At 44.5% G+C, this 17518-nt stretch overlaps 1 protein-coding gene across 2 annotated transcripts in view; it reads left to right on the forward strand.

Annotated features, from left to right (window-relative positions):
- Positions 1 to 17518, forward strand: part of RIT2 (Ras like without CAAX 2) — a 248582-nt gene that overhangs the window by 46171 nt on the left and 184893 nt on the right. For both annotated transcript variants that reach the window (XM_081930058.1, XM_081930057.1), the window contains exon 2: positions 15494 to 15550. In XM_081930058.1, coding sequence (XP_081786184.1) covers positions 15494 to 15550 — 57 coding nt within the window. The remainder of the gene's footprint in view (positions 1 to 15493; positions 15551 to 17518) is intronic.

Here is a 17518-nt window from a genome sequence, read left to right on the forward strand (position 1 = left end):
AAAAGCATCAATTCTTCGGCAAACAGCCTTCTTTATGGTCCAGCTCTCACTTCCATACATCACTACTGGGAAAACCATGGCTTTAACCAAGAGAGTTGTTAGGAGACCGTAATTCCCCTCAGAGAGCTACGATTCACAGAGTTCCCTGGGAAGAGGCATTGATTCTTAATCCCCACTGGGAAGTGTAGATCTGGGAGAGGACTACAAGCATAGGCATATTTTGGCTCCCTTGGCAAGGAGCTGTATCAGAACCTTCAAAGCTGGGAGAGGCCACGGGCCAGAAAATCAAAAAGCGTGTTGCCTTTTGTGCTCCTGCCAGTGACTCCCCCTGTGGTTATCAGGGTCGTGTCTGCTCTGCTCCACCTCTTCCCCCTCTTTCTGTATTGGTCCATCTGCCTGCCGGTCTTCCTGCCTCCCTCTCTCATTCCCTCCATTCACTGCTTTCCCTTCTCCCTCCCTCCCTCCATTTTTCTTCTCCCTGCAACTCTTGCTGCCCAACCTCTCTTTCCTCCCCACTCCAAGCCCCACTGGATGTTCTGCTTGCACTTCTAATAGCATTCTTAGCCAACTGGGAAGGGGGCCCTGCAGGGCTACTGTGATGGCCCACACCATTGATCAAATTCGTCCGTCAAGGCACTCTCAGGGTCTGGACACCCAGAGCTGTGGAGGAGTGGTCCATGGAGTGCGCAGGCTGGTGGGCTCCTAGTCACTCCAAGTCAGAGTAGAGAGGCATGGTTTTTGCACCCTGCTGGGGCTGCTCCCTTGGCAGAGGCCAATCTGGTCAACCCCTAGGTACACCCCCTGAATGCAAGTCTCAGCACTTTTGAGAAACTTCACCTCCCAGAATGATCACAGTCAGAATTTAGTTCCAGAAACACCTTTCTCCCCACCGTCATTGCCTACTCTGCAGATCTTAAGGAGCAAAAGGCTTAAATGTGGTCCTTAATCCCATAGCCTCGTAGAGTTGGGAGGGACACAACTTGTTATCTAGTTTAACCCCCTGCAAGGCAAGGAATCACAGCTAATCACATACTTCTATCAAGATTCTGGTCTTCTGGTAGCCCAAACCTGTTCATTTGATCCTGCAGACCTTCTCTGGCTTTCCCATTCATTCAGCTTTGACAGATGTTGCAATAGGTCAGAGGAGCAGTTTTAAGCAGAAGTATGATTTCTTTACCAGACCAGTACGCTCTGGTTTTTCTATGTCTCCAACCCCACAGAGTGCATGTTGTGGTTCAGCTTCACAGAGAAGCAACTCTGCTCCATTTGCAGAGTTTGTCAACTCCTGTCACAGCTGTTTCATCACTGCTTGAAGTCAAGGGTGTAATTTTACGTGGGAGAAATCTTGGGAGACTACGGAATAGCTTGCGTTATCTGAAAAGGCTTTATTTACCGTTTCTCCCAAACAGTAATACATCTATTCAGAGAATATTGAGATCATCTTATATGGAATCATGTCAGCATTTAGAAAATTAGAGGTTTCTTTTTAAAACCTAGAATGAACTGATTTTTTTCCTTTAATCTTTTTAAAGATGATCAGACTCACAATTTCTCGCTGCTCAAGCTGGTTGTCTGGGGGGGGGGGAGTTAGTTGAGCAAAGGAGAGGGAAGCCTGAGCTTACAATGTGCCTGAACAGATTGTACTGAGAGCAAAGTTCTGGGTAAGAAACATTTACAAGGCCAGGTGGAATCCTATTGGCCGCTTCTGTCACCTGATCCCTGCAGTGCTGATAGATGCAATAACACCTCCGGGCCAAATGTGGTGCTGAATGCAAGTCAGATGCACCTGGTGCTCTGAAAAAGCTACACAAATGCATTGTGGATAAAACCAGTTACTGCCATGGTCCCCAGATGAAGACCCTTGGAGCCTTCAACTTGTGGCCATTACGTTAGTTTAAAATGTAAAGCGTTTGGATATTGCTTTTCAGCCCTGAGGGCCTCTCATCTAGGTAAATTCTTGGCATCCAATTTCCTCTCTGCATCAGCACCATAGCAGTTTAGCAGAATGGCACTGTGAAGAGTGGCGGCGGCAGCGGTGGAGGATGTGGAGAGGACAAATTCCTGGAGGAGAAGGATAATAATGGCCACCAGACATGATGGCCATGCTCTGTCTCCGTGGTCAATAGCAAAAATGCTTCTGAATACCAGTTGCTGTAAGCCACAGAAGGAGAGAGTGCTCTTGTGCTCAGGTCCTGGATGGGATTTCCCACCAGCATGCAAGGAGTGCGTGCAAGGGCCAGGCCCTGTGACCAGTAGGGCTTAGCAGGATTGGGGCCTTCTTAAGTTTGTTCTGGAGAGGCAAGGTGTGGCCACATAGGTGAGGCTACTAGGTAACTTACTGCACCTGGTGGCAAGAACCAGGAAGGGATATAAGGTCATCATTTCCCTTCAGCTCTTTCCCACAGCAACACATTTCCTGCCTTGCTGCGTTTGGCTTCTTGCTTCCTGATCCTTGGACCTTGCCTTCGTGGCTCCTTCTTTCTTGACCCTCAGACCCTTGACTTTGTTACCCACTGCTTCCTGACCCTCATACCCCTGGCTTCTGGACTCTCATTCCTGCTCCCACCCCGCCATCTTGCCCCTGGTCCGGATGTCCTCAGCTGGGATTTCGATCACCCGTAGACCGGATTGTGACACAGCAGCTGGTTACTCACTACGGGATCAGGATGCTGGGCTAGATCCATCAGGGTTCTTCTGATGTTATTATGGCTGCCATGCCCAAGAACCCTTGGCATCTCTGCTGAGGTGATAGGAAAAGGGGCAGAGGAAGATCTCTTTCCCATACCTTTGGGGGTGGGGTGTCATTGCCAATCAGACTGTGCCAGAAGGGGGTAGACTATAGACCTGAGCTGGTGAATACCCTCTTGATCATCTTCCATTTATGCAACAACAACAACAACAACAACAACAAGAATTTGGATTTGATATCCTGCTTTATCACTACCCGAAGGAGTCTCAAAGCGGCTAACATTCTCCTTTTCCTTCCTCCCTGACAACAAACACTCTGTGAGGTGAGTGAGGCTGAGAGACTACAAAGAAGTGTGACTGGCCCAAGGTCACCCAGCAGCTGCATGTGGAGGAGCGGGGATGCAAACCCGGTTCACCAGATTACGAGTCCACCGCTCTTAACCACTACACCACACTGACTCCAAATGGCATTGGGAACTGGAGAGGTGCTTCCAATGTGAAACCCATTTCTGACACAGATTTACCTTAGGAACTTAAGAAGAACCAAAGGCCCATCGAGTCCAGCATTCTCTTCTGGAAGTGATCAACCAGATGTCCAGATAGGAGGCTCACAAAGAGAAGCTAAACACAACAGCCACCTCAAGCCATCTCAAAACCATTGGAACCAGCTCTCCGTGCATTTGTGAACGCACCTGCCCTTCAGTCTGATTTTCAAGTGGATATTTGATGTATATAATCCGTTCTGAGCCTGAAATACATTTACTGAAGTTTGGTGGCTGATGCTGGGATTTGTTTCTATTCCTTATCTCACTCTTCATTTGTTTTTGGCTGTTCTCCTTTACTACTGCCAGAGGGGGTTTTGTCAAACTGAGAGGCCGTGGCATGGATAAATATCTAACCAATTCTTTGCCAACAGAGAAAAGAGTTTAATAATTTGCTCCCACTGAGCCACTTTTATGGGGTAATTGCTACTCATTTCATCAGCTAAGCAGGATTCCACTGGCTTGTGATGTCTAAATGAGACCTCTTTGCAGGTCAGAACAGGGAGGGAGGGGGGAATCTTGTAGAAAATAGCGTTTAATCTATATTGATCTAAAAGTGCTTTATGGTGTTAGAGGTCACCATATTGCTGTTGTCATGGGCTTGTCTCCGGAGAAATAAAACAAGGTCGTTTTGATCAGCGATGGCCTTTAAGAACATAATGGTACCTCTCAGAGACCAGTAGGTGAAGTGGACAATAAGGTTCCACCGCCCTGCTGCCTAGATGCAGTTTCTCAGCAACCATCTGAAATGGACCTTTTCAATTTGCCCCAGAGGGAGAGAGAGGTTGCGACTGGTACAACCAGAGGCCGAAATCACTTTTGGGTGAAATGAACTACATATATTTATAATATATATATCAGCAGAAGACTGGTGAAAGCATTTCAGTTCATGAGAGATGCAAGCATGATCTACAAATAACATCAAAGGGGAAATTCAAAAGCACTTTATACATAAATGAGTCTTGAGGAAGGAACAATGTAAGTCTGGGCAAGGAGGAAAATGGGATACAGTGATTACACTGGAAAATAAAGTGTGAAATTAAGTCAACTGATATTAAAGCATTAGCGGAGGGATTCAATGTAGGACTAATTTAAAATCTCTTTCTAGTGTACCAGCTGTGCTAGTGAAATGGCCTAAGCAAGAAAACATGCAGGAAGCCAGCAAGGTTCCCGTGGTTGATTGTGCAACAAATTGCTATAGCCCTGGTACTTCCTGTTGCACAACTGGTTGCACAATTGGTGGTTCAACAAGCTTCCAGTAGCACAACTGTTGCATTGGATTACAGATTCCACAATGCTGAATTACAATTTACAGTGGTACCTGGGGTTACAGATGCTTCAGGTTACAGACTCTGCTAACCCAGAAATAGTACCTTGGGTTAAGAAATTTGCTTCAGGATGAGAACAGAAATCGGGTGGCGGCAGCGGGAGGCCCCATTAGCTAAAGTGGTACCTCAAGTTAAGAACAGTTTCAGGTTAAGAATAGACCTCCAGAACGAATTAAGTTCTTAACCCGAGGTACCACTGTATTACCAATCTTAAAACCATGGTGAGACCTGGTCTGAATAGAGACATTGGATTCTTATCTCATTATACATGATAAAGCTATTTTTGGCCATCTCATCCCTCGCTTTTTCCTGTAAGGCCAATTGCAGTCGTCAACAGTCGTCGACAGGTTTACCACACCTGTTTAGGGAAGTTTTTAATGTGTGACATTTTAATGTATTTTTCATCTTTGTTGGAAGCCGCCCAGAGTGGTTGGGCGGGGTACAAATAAAATTATTATTATTATTATTATTATTATTATTATTATTATTATTATTATTATTATCCAATCCACCCATTCCCACTATCCTTGTGAGTAATACCCCTCCCCACCCTCTCACTATATATAAAGGTCTGGTGACTTCTGTTTCAATGTATCTGCATGCACACGAAAGCTCATACCAAGAACAAAAATTAGTTGGTCTCTAAGGTGCTACTGGACATTTTATTATGATTATTTTATAGATATTTCTACTGCATCAGACCAACATGGCTACCTACCTGAATCTAGATTCCACAGCCACTGGAATTGTGCAACTCCCTTCTTTCTTCACACTAAGGGGCATTGTGGCAGAGCTTGTGCAAGCCCTAGTCACCACAGCAGCAATTTCCCACCACTTTTCAGAATCCAGAGGTCCAGGCCAAGATTAATCTTGGTTCTCTCTTTTGCAAGAAGGAACAAGCGTGGAGGTTTATGAGTCTTTTAAGTTATGAGCCACAGCTTTCTTCTGCTCAGTAGCTCTGTTGGCATTGCCCTCAATACCCCTAGACTCTTGAAATGCCAGTAACCCATTTTCTTCCATTGCTGTCCTTGTCCTAGATGGAAATAATGGCAGCCTGGCTCTTCTGCAGAGAAAAAAAACAGCTTACAGATGCAAGGTGATAGAGAGTGTTTTGTGTCTGTATTATCCTACTAGAAATTGTGATGGACCAATTTTGGCCCATGGGGCAGTAGTCCCTCATTGCTGCTCTCCTGAGAGTCTACAAAATAGGCAGTTTTTTGAGGAGGTGATGGAAAACCAACCTCAGCAGTCTCTCAGTTGATCTTCCCTGGCACCCATCTTTCACTCCTGGAATCTGTTAATTCAGCCTTCTGTGAAGAAGTCCTTCTTTTCTTGCCTGCTCAAAATATCCTCCAGGTCTCGCAGGTGACATCCATTCATGAGATGTGCAACCAAACTCCACCCTTTATGTATATATGTGGAATGGCCAGGCTGGTGGAGCATTTTTTAATTTCAAAATTTCAATTTAGACTTAACGTGACATGATTTTCAGCCTTCCTATTCCCCCCCCCCCGGATCATTTCTTGGAGCGGGGAGGGTTAACCGTCTGATCGAAAAGGTTACAGACGAACAAGATTAAACATTTATTGCCGTGTTAATAAATGATTGCACCTGCGGTGGAGGCAAATATAAATGTTAAGGGGCCTCATTATAAATTCATAGCAGCTCCGCAAGGATAACTGTTTAAAGAAGTCTCCCCCCGTCAGTCTGGATACAGAATGTGGGGAACAGGGCCTGCTCAATATATTTTGCTGCCTGAGGTGAACCAGCAAATGGAGTCTTCCCTCAGAATCCTGGGATCTCTAGTTTAAACAAAAAAAAATCCTTCCAGTAGCACCTTAAAGACCAACTAAGTTAGTTCTTGGTATGAGCTTTCGTGTACATGCACACTTCTTCAGATACACTGAAACAGAAGTCTAGAAGTCTAACAAACTCTAGTTTGTTAAGAGTGCTGGATGAATAAGGAATACAAGTCCCTGGGACCAGATGCTGCCTTTCAGACCTGTCTGTTTTGCATCCTCCATGAGTGTTTTTGACTTAAATGTGTCTTTGAGTGCCTAATGCTTTTCGCTTGCCTGAATGGAGGATAGACAGTGATGCACGAGTGTGAAGAAAGTAGCCTACTTGTCAGATGGTAGTGGTGGTTGCTCGTGAGTAACCAGTCAGGACTTCGACCTGTCTTTTACAGGTTGTATTTTGGTGCAAAACTATTTACAGAGCAGAACCACAAGTTCATGTCTGCCTCAATTGCTAGCAGAATCCGGGAGAGGTTGTTTCCAGGTCCTCCCACAACATAAGAGCTTAGTCACCCCCAGCCTTTTCCTTCCTTCTTTGCGTTTTACACCTCTGCGCAAGGTGGGTGATGGAAGAGGCCTGCTTCCTTCCTGGCCACCTTAACCAGGAGCAGTGCTGAGGCTCCCAGCAGCATCTTCTAGCCCTTTCCCCTCCTTTACCTGGAGGTGTGGCTTTTCCCACCCTCAGACTGATGAGGTGCGGCACTGGGCTCCCAGCAGCATCTGCTGGTCTCTTCCCCACTGGAGGTGTGGGGAAAGTGGAAGGAAGAGGAACTGCTTCTCAAGATTTTCGGAGGTTCCCTGTATTCCAACTGCCCCTCTGCCTTCCTTCCCTGTTCCGATGGCAGTCCCCTGACACTACTGTATAAAAATAAAACAGGAAGCTCTAACTTCTAGCAATGAGAAAGGCAGCTTAATCAGCGATTCCTAACAGTGTTCCTGTGCTCAGTTTATTAGAAGGAAAGCATATAAAACCAGTGTCAAATAAACCTCCAGTTTCACCACAGAAAATGTGAAAAATCTGCCTTCCTTCCCACCTCTGTCACCGAAGCAGCTGCCTCATCGAGGCTCATAATAGTGCCAGTTATGTTGGGAAACACACTTATGACTCTCACCCGGGTGGCAGGGAGTGTGGGCAAGTTTGGTTTGGTGGTGGTCCCCTCAAATGAGAGACAATGCAGCCTAAGACCCAAGTACCTATGGGACCGCCTCTCCTGGTATGCCCCGCGGAGGACAACACAAATGACAACATTTTGGAGGTCCCAGGTCGCAAGGTGGTTAGATTGGTCTCAGCTAGGGCCAGGGCCTTTTCAGTACTGGCCCCGACTTGGTGGAACGTTCTGTCACAAGAGACTTGCGGGACTTGACATCTTTCCACAGGGCCTGCAACTCAGAGCTGTTTGGCCTGGCCTTTGGTTTGGACTCAGTCTGACCCTTATGTTTCCCTCCCCTTATGGTTTTGTTCTATTGGCTACTTTTGAAATGAGGCTGCATTTTAAATTGTTGTTGTTTTTTCCCTATTATGTTTTTACTGTAATTTTACTGGTGTTAGCCACCCTGAGCCTGGCTCTGGCTGGGGAGGGCAGGGTATAAATAATAATAATAATAATAATAATAATAATAATAATAATAATAATTAGTGTTGTACTTGCATCACTACATACCCTCCAAGTGTGCCGTTTTAAGTGGGACGCCCCAGATTGACAGTCCCCCCCCCCCCCGCTTCTGATAACTATCCAGGATATCCCATTTTGGCTCCTTTGCTCTGGTCGTGCCAGAATGTGGGGTTCTGTGCTGCATTTGGGGTTCTGTGCTGCAGCACAAGTCAGTTGGCTCACACCCCCACCAAAATAGGGGGGGTGTCAGTGGCAGAAGAAGCCACTCGGGCGTTTGGGGTGGCATGCCCAGGAACAGGGCGAGCCGCCCATAGGGGTGGGGTGAGGGTGGGGTAAGCCGCCCATAGGGGCAGGGTGAACCACAGGGCCTCTGGAGTCTGCCTGCCTCCTCCCACTCAGCCGCCCTAAAACTGGGTGGTGGTGGCAGCGGGTGGACTCTTTGGGCAGCACGGATCCTGCGCTCGCCAAGCCACTGCGTCTCTCCCAGGAGAGACACGTGGCTCAGGAGCACTGCAGGCCCCACGGAGAGTGCCGCCCAGCACTCAGTGGTGACACCCAGGGCAGCCCACACCCACCGTGTCCCCCTTCCTCCACCCCTGGGGGGGAAATACCTTGACCTTGCCATTCTTCCTCCTTCTGTCACGGGGCTTCCAGGAGCTGGCTTCCGGATGTATGTTTGCAGCTTTGGCAGAGGAGGAGGAGAAATCTGTGCCTTCCCCTAGACTGCTCTTGGCTGGTGGAGCATCTCCTGAGGCAATGGAGGAGGAGGAGGCCATCAGATGCCAGCAGACAAAGGTGGGAGTGGAGAGGTGAGCGGCCAAGCGAGTGACGGGGTCACTGGGAGGGTGGGTTGTCCCAATTTGCCCTCTTAAAAGGTTGAAGGATATGTCACTATTTGGGTTGCAGATTATAAACTGTGTCCCCAACTTCCCAGTTTTCTACAGTGATGCCAGATGGTGGTGCTAGGATGTTGTCTGGGTGGGAAGTTTTGTGAGCAGAACAATTGGGCCTGATCCCAGTGCACCAGCTCCAGACTGGTGTAGCAACTGGGCCTTGAATTGACTTGCTGCCATCATGCAATGGCAGAGTGACTGGTTTGTACCACTTCAGGACTTTCCTCTAGACCAGGCATGTCCAAAGTCCATTTGGGGGCCTAATACAGCTTGGCGTTTGGTTCACTATGGCCCCTGTGGCAGTTTTTTCCCCTGGGGTAAAATCAACAACTTCAATCCTAAAAAAAAATCAACAACTTCAATCCTTAAAAAAAAGGTTGGGTTAACAACTTTGATTGGCCTTTAGGTTGGCCCTTCAGTTCATCAAATCTGGCCCTCTTTGAAAAACGTTTGGACACCACTGCTCTAGGCTTTGCCAGTGAATAGCCCACCACTGTGACCCCTGCCTACAGGTTTGATGGGAAGAAAATGGAAGCCAACATTGATCAAGTGACTCGCACATCGCTCCGTCAGCTGTAGCTGATGAGAGGCCAGCTCAGCCCAGTGGCTGGATCACTCCATCAGGGTATGAGTTTTCTGTTAGAGTGAATTTTGATGGGCTTTTGCTCAGATCAGGCAAGGCTGTCTTTATGTTCTTCTTGTACTGTTAAGCAAAAACAAAATAAAGAGAGAAAATGTCTGTCTGGTAGGAGGGCATGGCATTGATCTCTGTCTACAGTTGGATACTATAGTAATAGACAAATCTGTTGCTGATGACATGCCTTTTGGTTTCATCAGAATATTAAAATCCTGTGCAAAACTGCACCTATGTATAAATTAGGGACACTTATCTCTGAATTATATATGCAGCAGAAGAGGCTGCTGTATTAAAATGAGGCTTTTAAATGAGAATGAGTAAATGAAATACATGGCTAAGTCTGGAATTGAAATAAATACATAAAGATGCAGAGTAGAACGACTGTAATAAATGGTATGTTTATTGTACCAAAGGGAGAAAAAAAGAATATTCCAATTGAATTGTTGTCATTATTTCCTAAAATCTTGAATTGCAAGTCATCATATAGATATTTAATGAATATTTGATAAGGTTTTGAAGACCTCTCTGTTTTGAAGGCATGATTTAATTTCAAGCTGCTCAATAAAAATAGAAAGATAGCTGTTTTAGACGGTTGGGTGACTTCTTTAACCCTTGTACTGCCAGTGATTTGCCAATTGTCTCAAATATCTGAAACATTTAGCTTCCTCTCTTCAGATTCTGCAAAAAGAACACCACAAGTCTTTCATGCAAATGAGAAGAAGCATTCAGTATGGGCACAGTAAAAGAAGAAGAAGAAGGAGAAGAAGAAGAAGAAGAAGAAGAAGAAGAAGAAGAAGAAGAAGAAGAAGAAGAAGAAGAAGAAGAAGAAGGAAACTTTAGCATTTTCTCAGTCCCATTCATTTGTGAACAATCTTTCCTCCTGTTCTATTGCAGAGTGGGTGGGGAATAACTCAGCAGTGAAACAAGTGCTAGATTAAATCCCCCCAATTCTTGGTTGTTGCCAATTTATTCTTGTTGTTTAGTCGTGTCCGACTCTTCGTGACCCCATGGACCAGAGCACGCCAGGCACTCCTGTCTTCCACTGCCTCCCGCAGTTTGGTCAAACTCATGCTGGCAGCTTAAAGAACACTGTCCAACCATCTTGTCCTCTGTTCTCCCCTTCTCCTTGTGCCCTCCATCTTTCCCAACATCAGGGTCTTTTCCAGGGAGTTTTATCTTCTCATGAGGTGGCCAAAGTATTGTAGCATCACCTTCAGGATCTGTCCTTCCAGTGAGCACTCAGGGCTGATTTCCTTAAGAAAGGATCTTCTTGCAGCCCATGGGACTCTCAAGAGTCTCCTCCAGCACCATAATTCAAAAGCATCAATTCTTCGGCGATCAGACTTCTTTATGATCCTGCTCTCACTTCCATACATCGCTACTGGGAAAACCACAGCTTTAACAATACGGACCTTTGTAGGCAAGGTGATGTCTCAGATTTTTAAGATGATGCTTTTTAAGATACTGTTGCCAATTACAGAAGCACAATTCTCAATTTGTTCCTGTAGCAATTTCATGACACAGTGACACACTTTTGCCATGAAGTTGAAAATATTATGCTGCAAATGTGAATGTCCAGCCATGTATGTTTACCTGTTAAGGAATTATGTGTGAACTACCTGCAACAATCAGAATCTAAGCATCAGTCTAATCCACCATCCTATTTTCTGGAGTAGTCTTCAAGTTGCCATTGGGAAGCCCACATAAAGGGTGCGGAGACCCAGCCCATTATGTTCATAGTATTTGTTATTCAGGGATAGGATGCATGTGTCCATAGAGACATGCAAATGGGTTTCCAGAATGGTGTACAGTTTTCTGGTTTTAGAATATAGATAAGAGTGAATGCACTCTTTTTGGGCAAAGCAACCCCCTACCCCTTGAAGAAATATTCTTAATAGGGTTATTTAGATCCTTTGTGCCAGATTTAATGGGGGGGGGACTAACACATTTGATTAGAATGGAAGAAAGAAATCAAAGATGGGATGAACTCACAGTAGATCGGTTGCATTTTTAAAAACATTCTAGTGCATCATATCAAAATATGCAAGTTTGCAGCAAGTTATATTAATAATTTAATTAGAGTATATCAAAAAGAGGAAAATCAGTTTTTATGTAATCCATGTTGTAGTAAGAATGGATCAACTTTTGTTTTTGTGTAGTTTTGATGGTTGCAATTTTTCTTATATTTCTTTATAGTAAAAAAGAAGAAGAAGGGGAGACTGCTTTTTTGTGCAAATTAATGCTGTTTGGGGAACATAAGGGACAGATCTTCTCAGTGGTGGTCCCATATTTGTGTTCCTCCCTTGAGGGAGTTACAGTTGCCCCTTGTACAGTTCAGGGATTTCTTTATTCATTGCACTAGTCACCCTTTAGCCAAACAGCCTCTCAGAAGGGCTTACATAAACTATTCTAAGGTTTTCCCTGCCTTCAGACTCACCATCGAAGAAGGCAAGACACACAAGGAAATAGGAAATGAAGGGAGGAGGGAAAAGCAAGTTCAAGCACAACTGGTCTTAAAGTTACATCCAGTGGCCAGTGATGGTTCTGGTTGTTATCAACTCTTCTCCTTCCCACACCCAGATTAGATCCTGTGACAATATCTAGGCCAGGAGGAGAGGACAGTTATTCCTCAGACAGCTGCCTTCTTAGCTGTTAGAATCCTCACAGCTTTTAAACACCCCTCAAAAAGTCAATAGTTTTGAGTTACTTTCAGCTGCTAATAATAATCAATTTCTGATTATTAAATGGCTATATTATTACTGGTTTTAAATCGTGTATTTCCTGATGGTTTCATTGGAATTTTTTTTTTTTTAATGAACATTGAGCCTGATATATGCTTTTTAACTGCCATTTAAAATGATGATGTTTCACTGAATTGTATTTTGCTGAATATTGTAACAGCTTTTTGCCTGCTCTCCCTGCTCTGCAAGCCACATCGGGAGGGCTTTGCAGCCTGAAAACATTAAAATAAAATAAAATAAATAAACTGCTCAAGCCAGTGCTGTTCTTTTTTAAAAAAATGAAATGCACAAAATGCTTTGGGATCCTGACTGCTTTCGCCTCCTAGACACCAGAGCTTTGTGATCTTCTAAACAATCACAGCTACCGACTTTGGGGATGCTCCAGGGTTGAAATCCCTGTTGCGTTCCCTTCACTTTTAGAAAATGTATCAAATGTGCTCGTGGGCAGCCAGGTGGGAGTTCATGCCTTAACTTTCTGATGGACTTCTCTGCAGTTTGCGATGATTCTTCTCCTGCCCATTGATTTCCTATCAGAAAGACTTGGCACAATAACCGTGTGCATATATATAATAAATGATGGCTACCAAAAGGCTGAACGACGCGCGCTTTGTGAGCACTCCATGCTACCTGGATTTTTATTGATTGCAAGGGGGCGGGTTGTGCTACAAGGGACAGCAATAAAGCTAAGAAGACAGATGAGATGCATTTTGAATGATGTGAGTAGGCAGCGACAGTCTTGTATATTCATAGTCTTGCCCTGCTGGCATCTGAGACATGCAGAGGGATGAATGAATGGTAGGTTCTCCACGGTGATAGAATGGACTGTACCACACCAGCTACAGGGGTGATTGGAATTTCTGTGAATTTGGGCAAGTGGTGAAATTAACTAATACAGTGGTACCTTGGTTCTCAAACTTAATCCGTTCCGGAAGTCGGTTCCAAAACCAAAGCATTCCAAAACCAAGGGGTGCTTTCCCATAGAAAGGAATGCAAAATGGATTAATCCATTCCAGACAACCCTAAAACAGCAATTTAACATGGATTTTACTATCTAATGAGACCATTGATCCATAAAATGAAAGCAATAAACAATACAATGCAGTCACACAATCAATCAGTAGCTGAAGTGGGTTCCACACTGTCACAAAAACAAACAAAATAAAGGGCCACAAAAACACATTTTTTTAAAGCAAAAACAGACAGACCTCAGCGCAACATTCAAAACAGAAGTGTGGCACTCAAAGCGGAGCACGTTCGGCTTCCAAAAAAAATTCACAAACTGGAACACTTCCAGGTTTGCAGTGTTTGGGTTCCAAGTTGTTTTGAGTACCCAGGCATTTGAGAACAAAGGTACCACTGTATTTTAGTTAAGGGAAGGTAGACAAGTCAATATTATGCTTAGCAAAAACTGAATCTAAGAACATAAGAAGAATGCTTTTGAATGAGGTCAAAGGCCCATTTTTTCCAACATCAGGAAATAAAGTCCTTGAAAAATAAACTATACAGTGATACTTGGGGTTACAGATGCTTCAGGTTACAGACGCTTCAGGTTACAGACTCTGCTAACCCGGAAGGAGTACCTTGGGTTAAGAACTTTGCTTCAGGGTGAGAACAGAAATCGCGCAGCCACAGCGGGAGGCCCCATTAGCTAAAGTGGTACCCCAGGTTAAGAACAGTTACAGGTTAAGAAAGGACCTCCAGAATGAATTAAGTTCTTAACCCGAGGTACCACTGTACTTGCTCTTCACTGTGACATCTCTTGAAGGCAAGATTTCTGCATCAGTCTACAGTATTTTTAAGGTTTTTAATTTGTTATTGTTATAATAACAAACCAATACTATTAATAAAATGCAGAACTGGTGCTTTTCCCAATGCCATGTGATGTTTGTTCTGCTAATGCAGAGAATCCAGCGTAACAGTACCTACACTTTGGAACTCCCTGCCTATTGATATTAGGTAGGTGGCTTTTGGTGTCGACTCTACCCTCTTTGAACTTTTTGCCCCTAACAGATTACCTGAGTGAATAGGGGTTGGCGAGAAGGTTCCTCACCTGTAATCTGGGACCTGTGTAAGTTCTCAGTCCTAGATAAATGATTCCCCCACCTCTATTTTCTGGTAGAAACTGGATTGCAAACATTCTGGCACCCTTGTTTCCCTGACCAGTTGAGCCAATTAGCTCCAGAGGTTGCATAACACCACTAGTCCAGTACACAGTATTGTAGGTTACTGAAAACAGGAATGAGAAGCATTAGGGTGAAGATTTTGTCTGCAACTTTCTTTCATTTCCAGAAATGAGAAGTTTTTAATGTCTGATGCTGTATTGTTTTAAATATTCGGTTGGAAGCCACCCAGAGTGGTTGGGGAAACCCAGCCAGATGGGCAGAGTATAAATTATTATTATTATTATTATTATTATTATTATTATTATTATTATTATTTAAAAGACCACTGTAAACAGTTAAAATCGTTGGCAGCTGCCAACCAGACATTAAAAACAATACAGCATCAGACATTAAAAACTTCCCTAAACAGTTGTCTTTTAAAAGTAAAAGTTGCTTATTGTCTTGACATCTGCTGGGAGGGCGTTCCACAGGGCAGGCGTCACTACCGAGAAGGCCCTCTGCCTGGTTCCCTGTAACCTCACTTCTTGCAGTGAGGGAACTGCCAGAAGGCCCTCGGTGCTGCACCTTAATGTCCGGGCTGGATGATGGGGGTGGAGACGCTCCTTCAGGTATACAGGACCAAGGCCGTTTAGGGCTTTAAAGGTCAACACCAACACTTTGAATTGTGCTTGGAAACATACTGGGAGTCAATGAAGATCTTTCAGGACCAGTGTTATATGGTCTTGGTGGCCGCTCCCAGGCACCAGTCTAGCTGCTGCATTCTGGATTAATTGCAGTTTCCGAGTCACCTTCAAAGGCAGCCCCACGTAGAGCGCATTGCAGTAGTCCACGTGGGAGATAACTAGAGCATGCACTTTAGGAAAACAAATGTGTACAATAACAAATATATTAATGAAGTGCGGAGCTGAGGAGGGAATAGAACTCACTTCTTATCAAGGTCAAGGTGTGAGTTAGGATTTTTTTAAAAAAAATCTGCCATTGAGATTTTCAAAAAAATCCAGTCCCTGCATAGGGCTGCACTCTGTTTTTCAGTTATTCAGAAATGCAAACTACTTGGTTTTGGTTTTACTGAGCTGTGTATCACAGCTACTAATCATTGACTTATCATTTCCATCTCTTTCTGTTTCCCCAGCGATGACAATGCAGTTTATCAGCCACCGGTTCCCTGACTACCATGATCCCACCATAGGTAAGTTAAACCCTCTTTGTTACACCAGCACTTTGGGCTGTGGAGCAATGAGAAATTGGGCTTCCAACTGCTGAAAAGGTTTCTCATTGATTGCATCCCCTTTATCCAAGTGACTCATTAATTAACCAATTAAATGGAAATACATTTGCATATAAATCGGCACCTGAATATCATTTCCACGTTCGAAATTCTGAAGGGAGCACAAGATTGCCTGCAGCATGCTAAACCAAAGCTACTACATGTGGTTTGAAGAAATGGCTCCCTTTAGGATTTCCTTGTTGTTTAGTACATCATGAACACACTGGAACTAAAATAGCCTTGAAAAATAGGGGAAGGGGACCGTGATCATGACCATGTTAGCATATTGGTTCCTAGTGAACTCAACTTTTAGTTGATTAATCTGCTAATGATGCAAATGAAAAGCTAGAGCCCTGGTTGAAATAATTCATGCCCATTGTGTTGGAATTAACTGCATAGTCCCTTTATGTATCAGCAGAAGCATATCTGAGCTCCCTTGCACCCTTCAAAGCCAGGAGAGACCATGGACCAGAAACTTTAAAAGCTTGCTTTTCAACACCTTTTGTGCTCCACACCAGTGAATGGATTCTTCCGCAAAGGCACCCAGGGGAGCCTGCGTACATCACCCAACTGGGCAGTAGAGGAGTAGCTCAGGGTGCGTGTTAGTGGATGGGCTCCTAGTCACTCTGAGCCAAAGTGGAAAGGCACAATTTTTGTGTACCTCCCAGGCCTGCGTCCTTGGCAAGGACAAATCTGGCCAACCCCTGGGTATGCTGCTGTGTGTGACTCAGACTCCATCCTCTTCCTTCTCAGCAAAGACCTTCTTTGAGGGTCCTGCCAGGGAGCGGAATATAACCAGGGAGCTGTATATAACCCAATTAAGTAAATCAGTTTGTTACCAACACCTATGTGCAGCCTGAATATTGCAAAGGTTCAACAGGCAAGGTTTCCAATGTGAACTTTGTGAAACCTTCAAAAATTCAAAATGGCAGTTACATGGCTGGGGATTTCAGGAGATGCCTAGCAGTAAGATTAGCTTTCAAGCTGGCATTTCAGAATCCAGTGTTTTTTGTGTTTATCAAGGGGAAGCAAGCATTTTAGGCCTGTGGGCACATTTGGATTGTTGAGCGAGTCCCATTGGCACCACCTGCTCTGGCAATTTCTCTCCCTCTTCCCCTCAAACAGAAAAAGAGCTAGAGCACACCCATGCAAACACTTCACATGTCCTAAGGATCTATGTTAAATTCAGATCTGGAAGAAGCCTTGAAAAGCACATAGGGATTAAAGAGGAAGTTGGAAAGAGCGACTCTCTTGCCACTTCCTTCTTCAGCTCTATGTACTTTTCAAAGGAGAACAGGGTAACCATGCTCACCACCTCATGCATGACCCAAGAGGCAATGGTGTGGTGCGTCAGAGACTTTGTCGGCACCAGGGGAAGACCTCAAGTACACCACTGCACTTGAGGGTGCCTTGAGGGCAACCTCTGATGTACCTACTAAGTGTGAACTGGTAGCAAAAAGGACAAAACTTCTGTATACAGACCAGCTCATAGTTTGACCAAGAGAAACCCTGCAAGTCATTCATAAAAGGCTGAATGAAACGGTTTGGAATAGTCCTTCTCTGAGTATCTGAATCTCTTTTTAAAGCCCATTGATGGGTGTGGCAAAAACGTTTTTATTTAAAGCTTGGTCAAAGTACTCTTTGCTAGCAAGTGGGGAAGAAGCTTATAGTTTTTCATGTAAACAATCTAGATCCTATACCTAAGAAAGCTGAATTTTCCAGCCTGTGTGTAATGTCTGCACTGAGAATTTAACTTCCATTCCAGAACAGAAACTGTTTTTCTTTCTTTTATAAGTCATTAATTTATTCAGGCCAGGGGTTGCTGAGAGCACCAGAGCCCCATCCCCAAGCTTCCAAATACCGTATTTTTTGCTCTATAAGACTCACTCC

The sequence above is a fragment of the Podarcis melisellensis genome (assembly GCF_964234715.1).
Source record: "Podarcis melisellensis genome assembly, chromosome: 11".
NCBI classification, from domain to species: Eukaryota; Metazoa; Chordata; class Lepidosauria; order Squamata; family Lacertidae; genus Podarcis; species Podarcis melisellensis.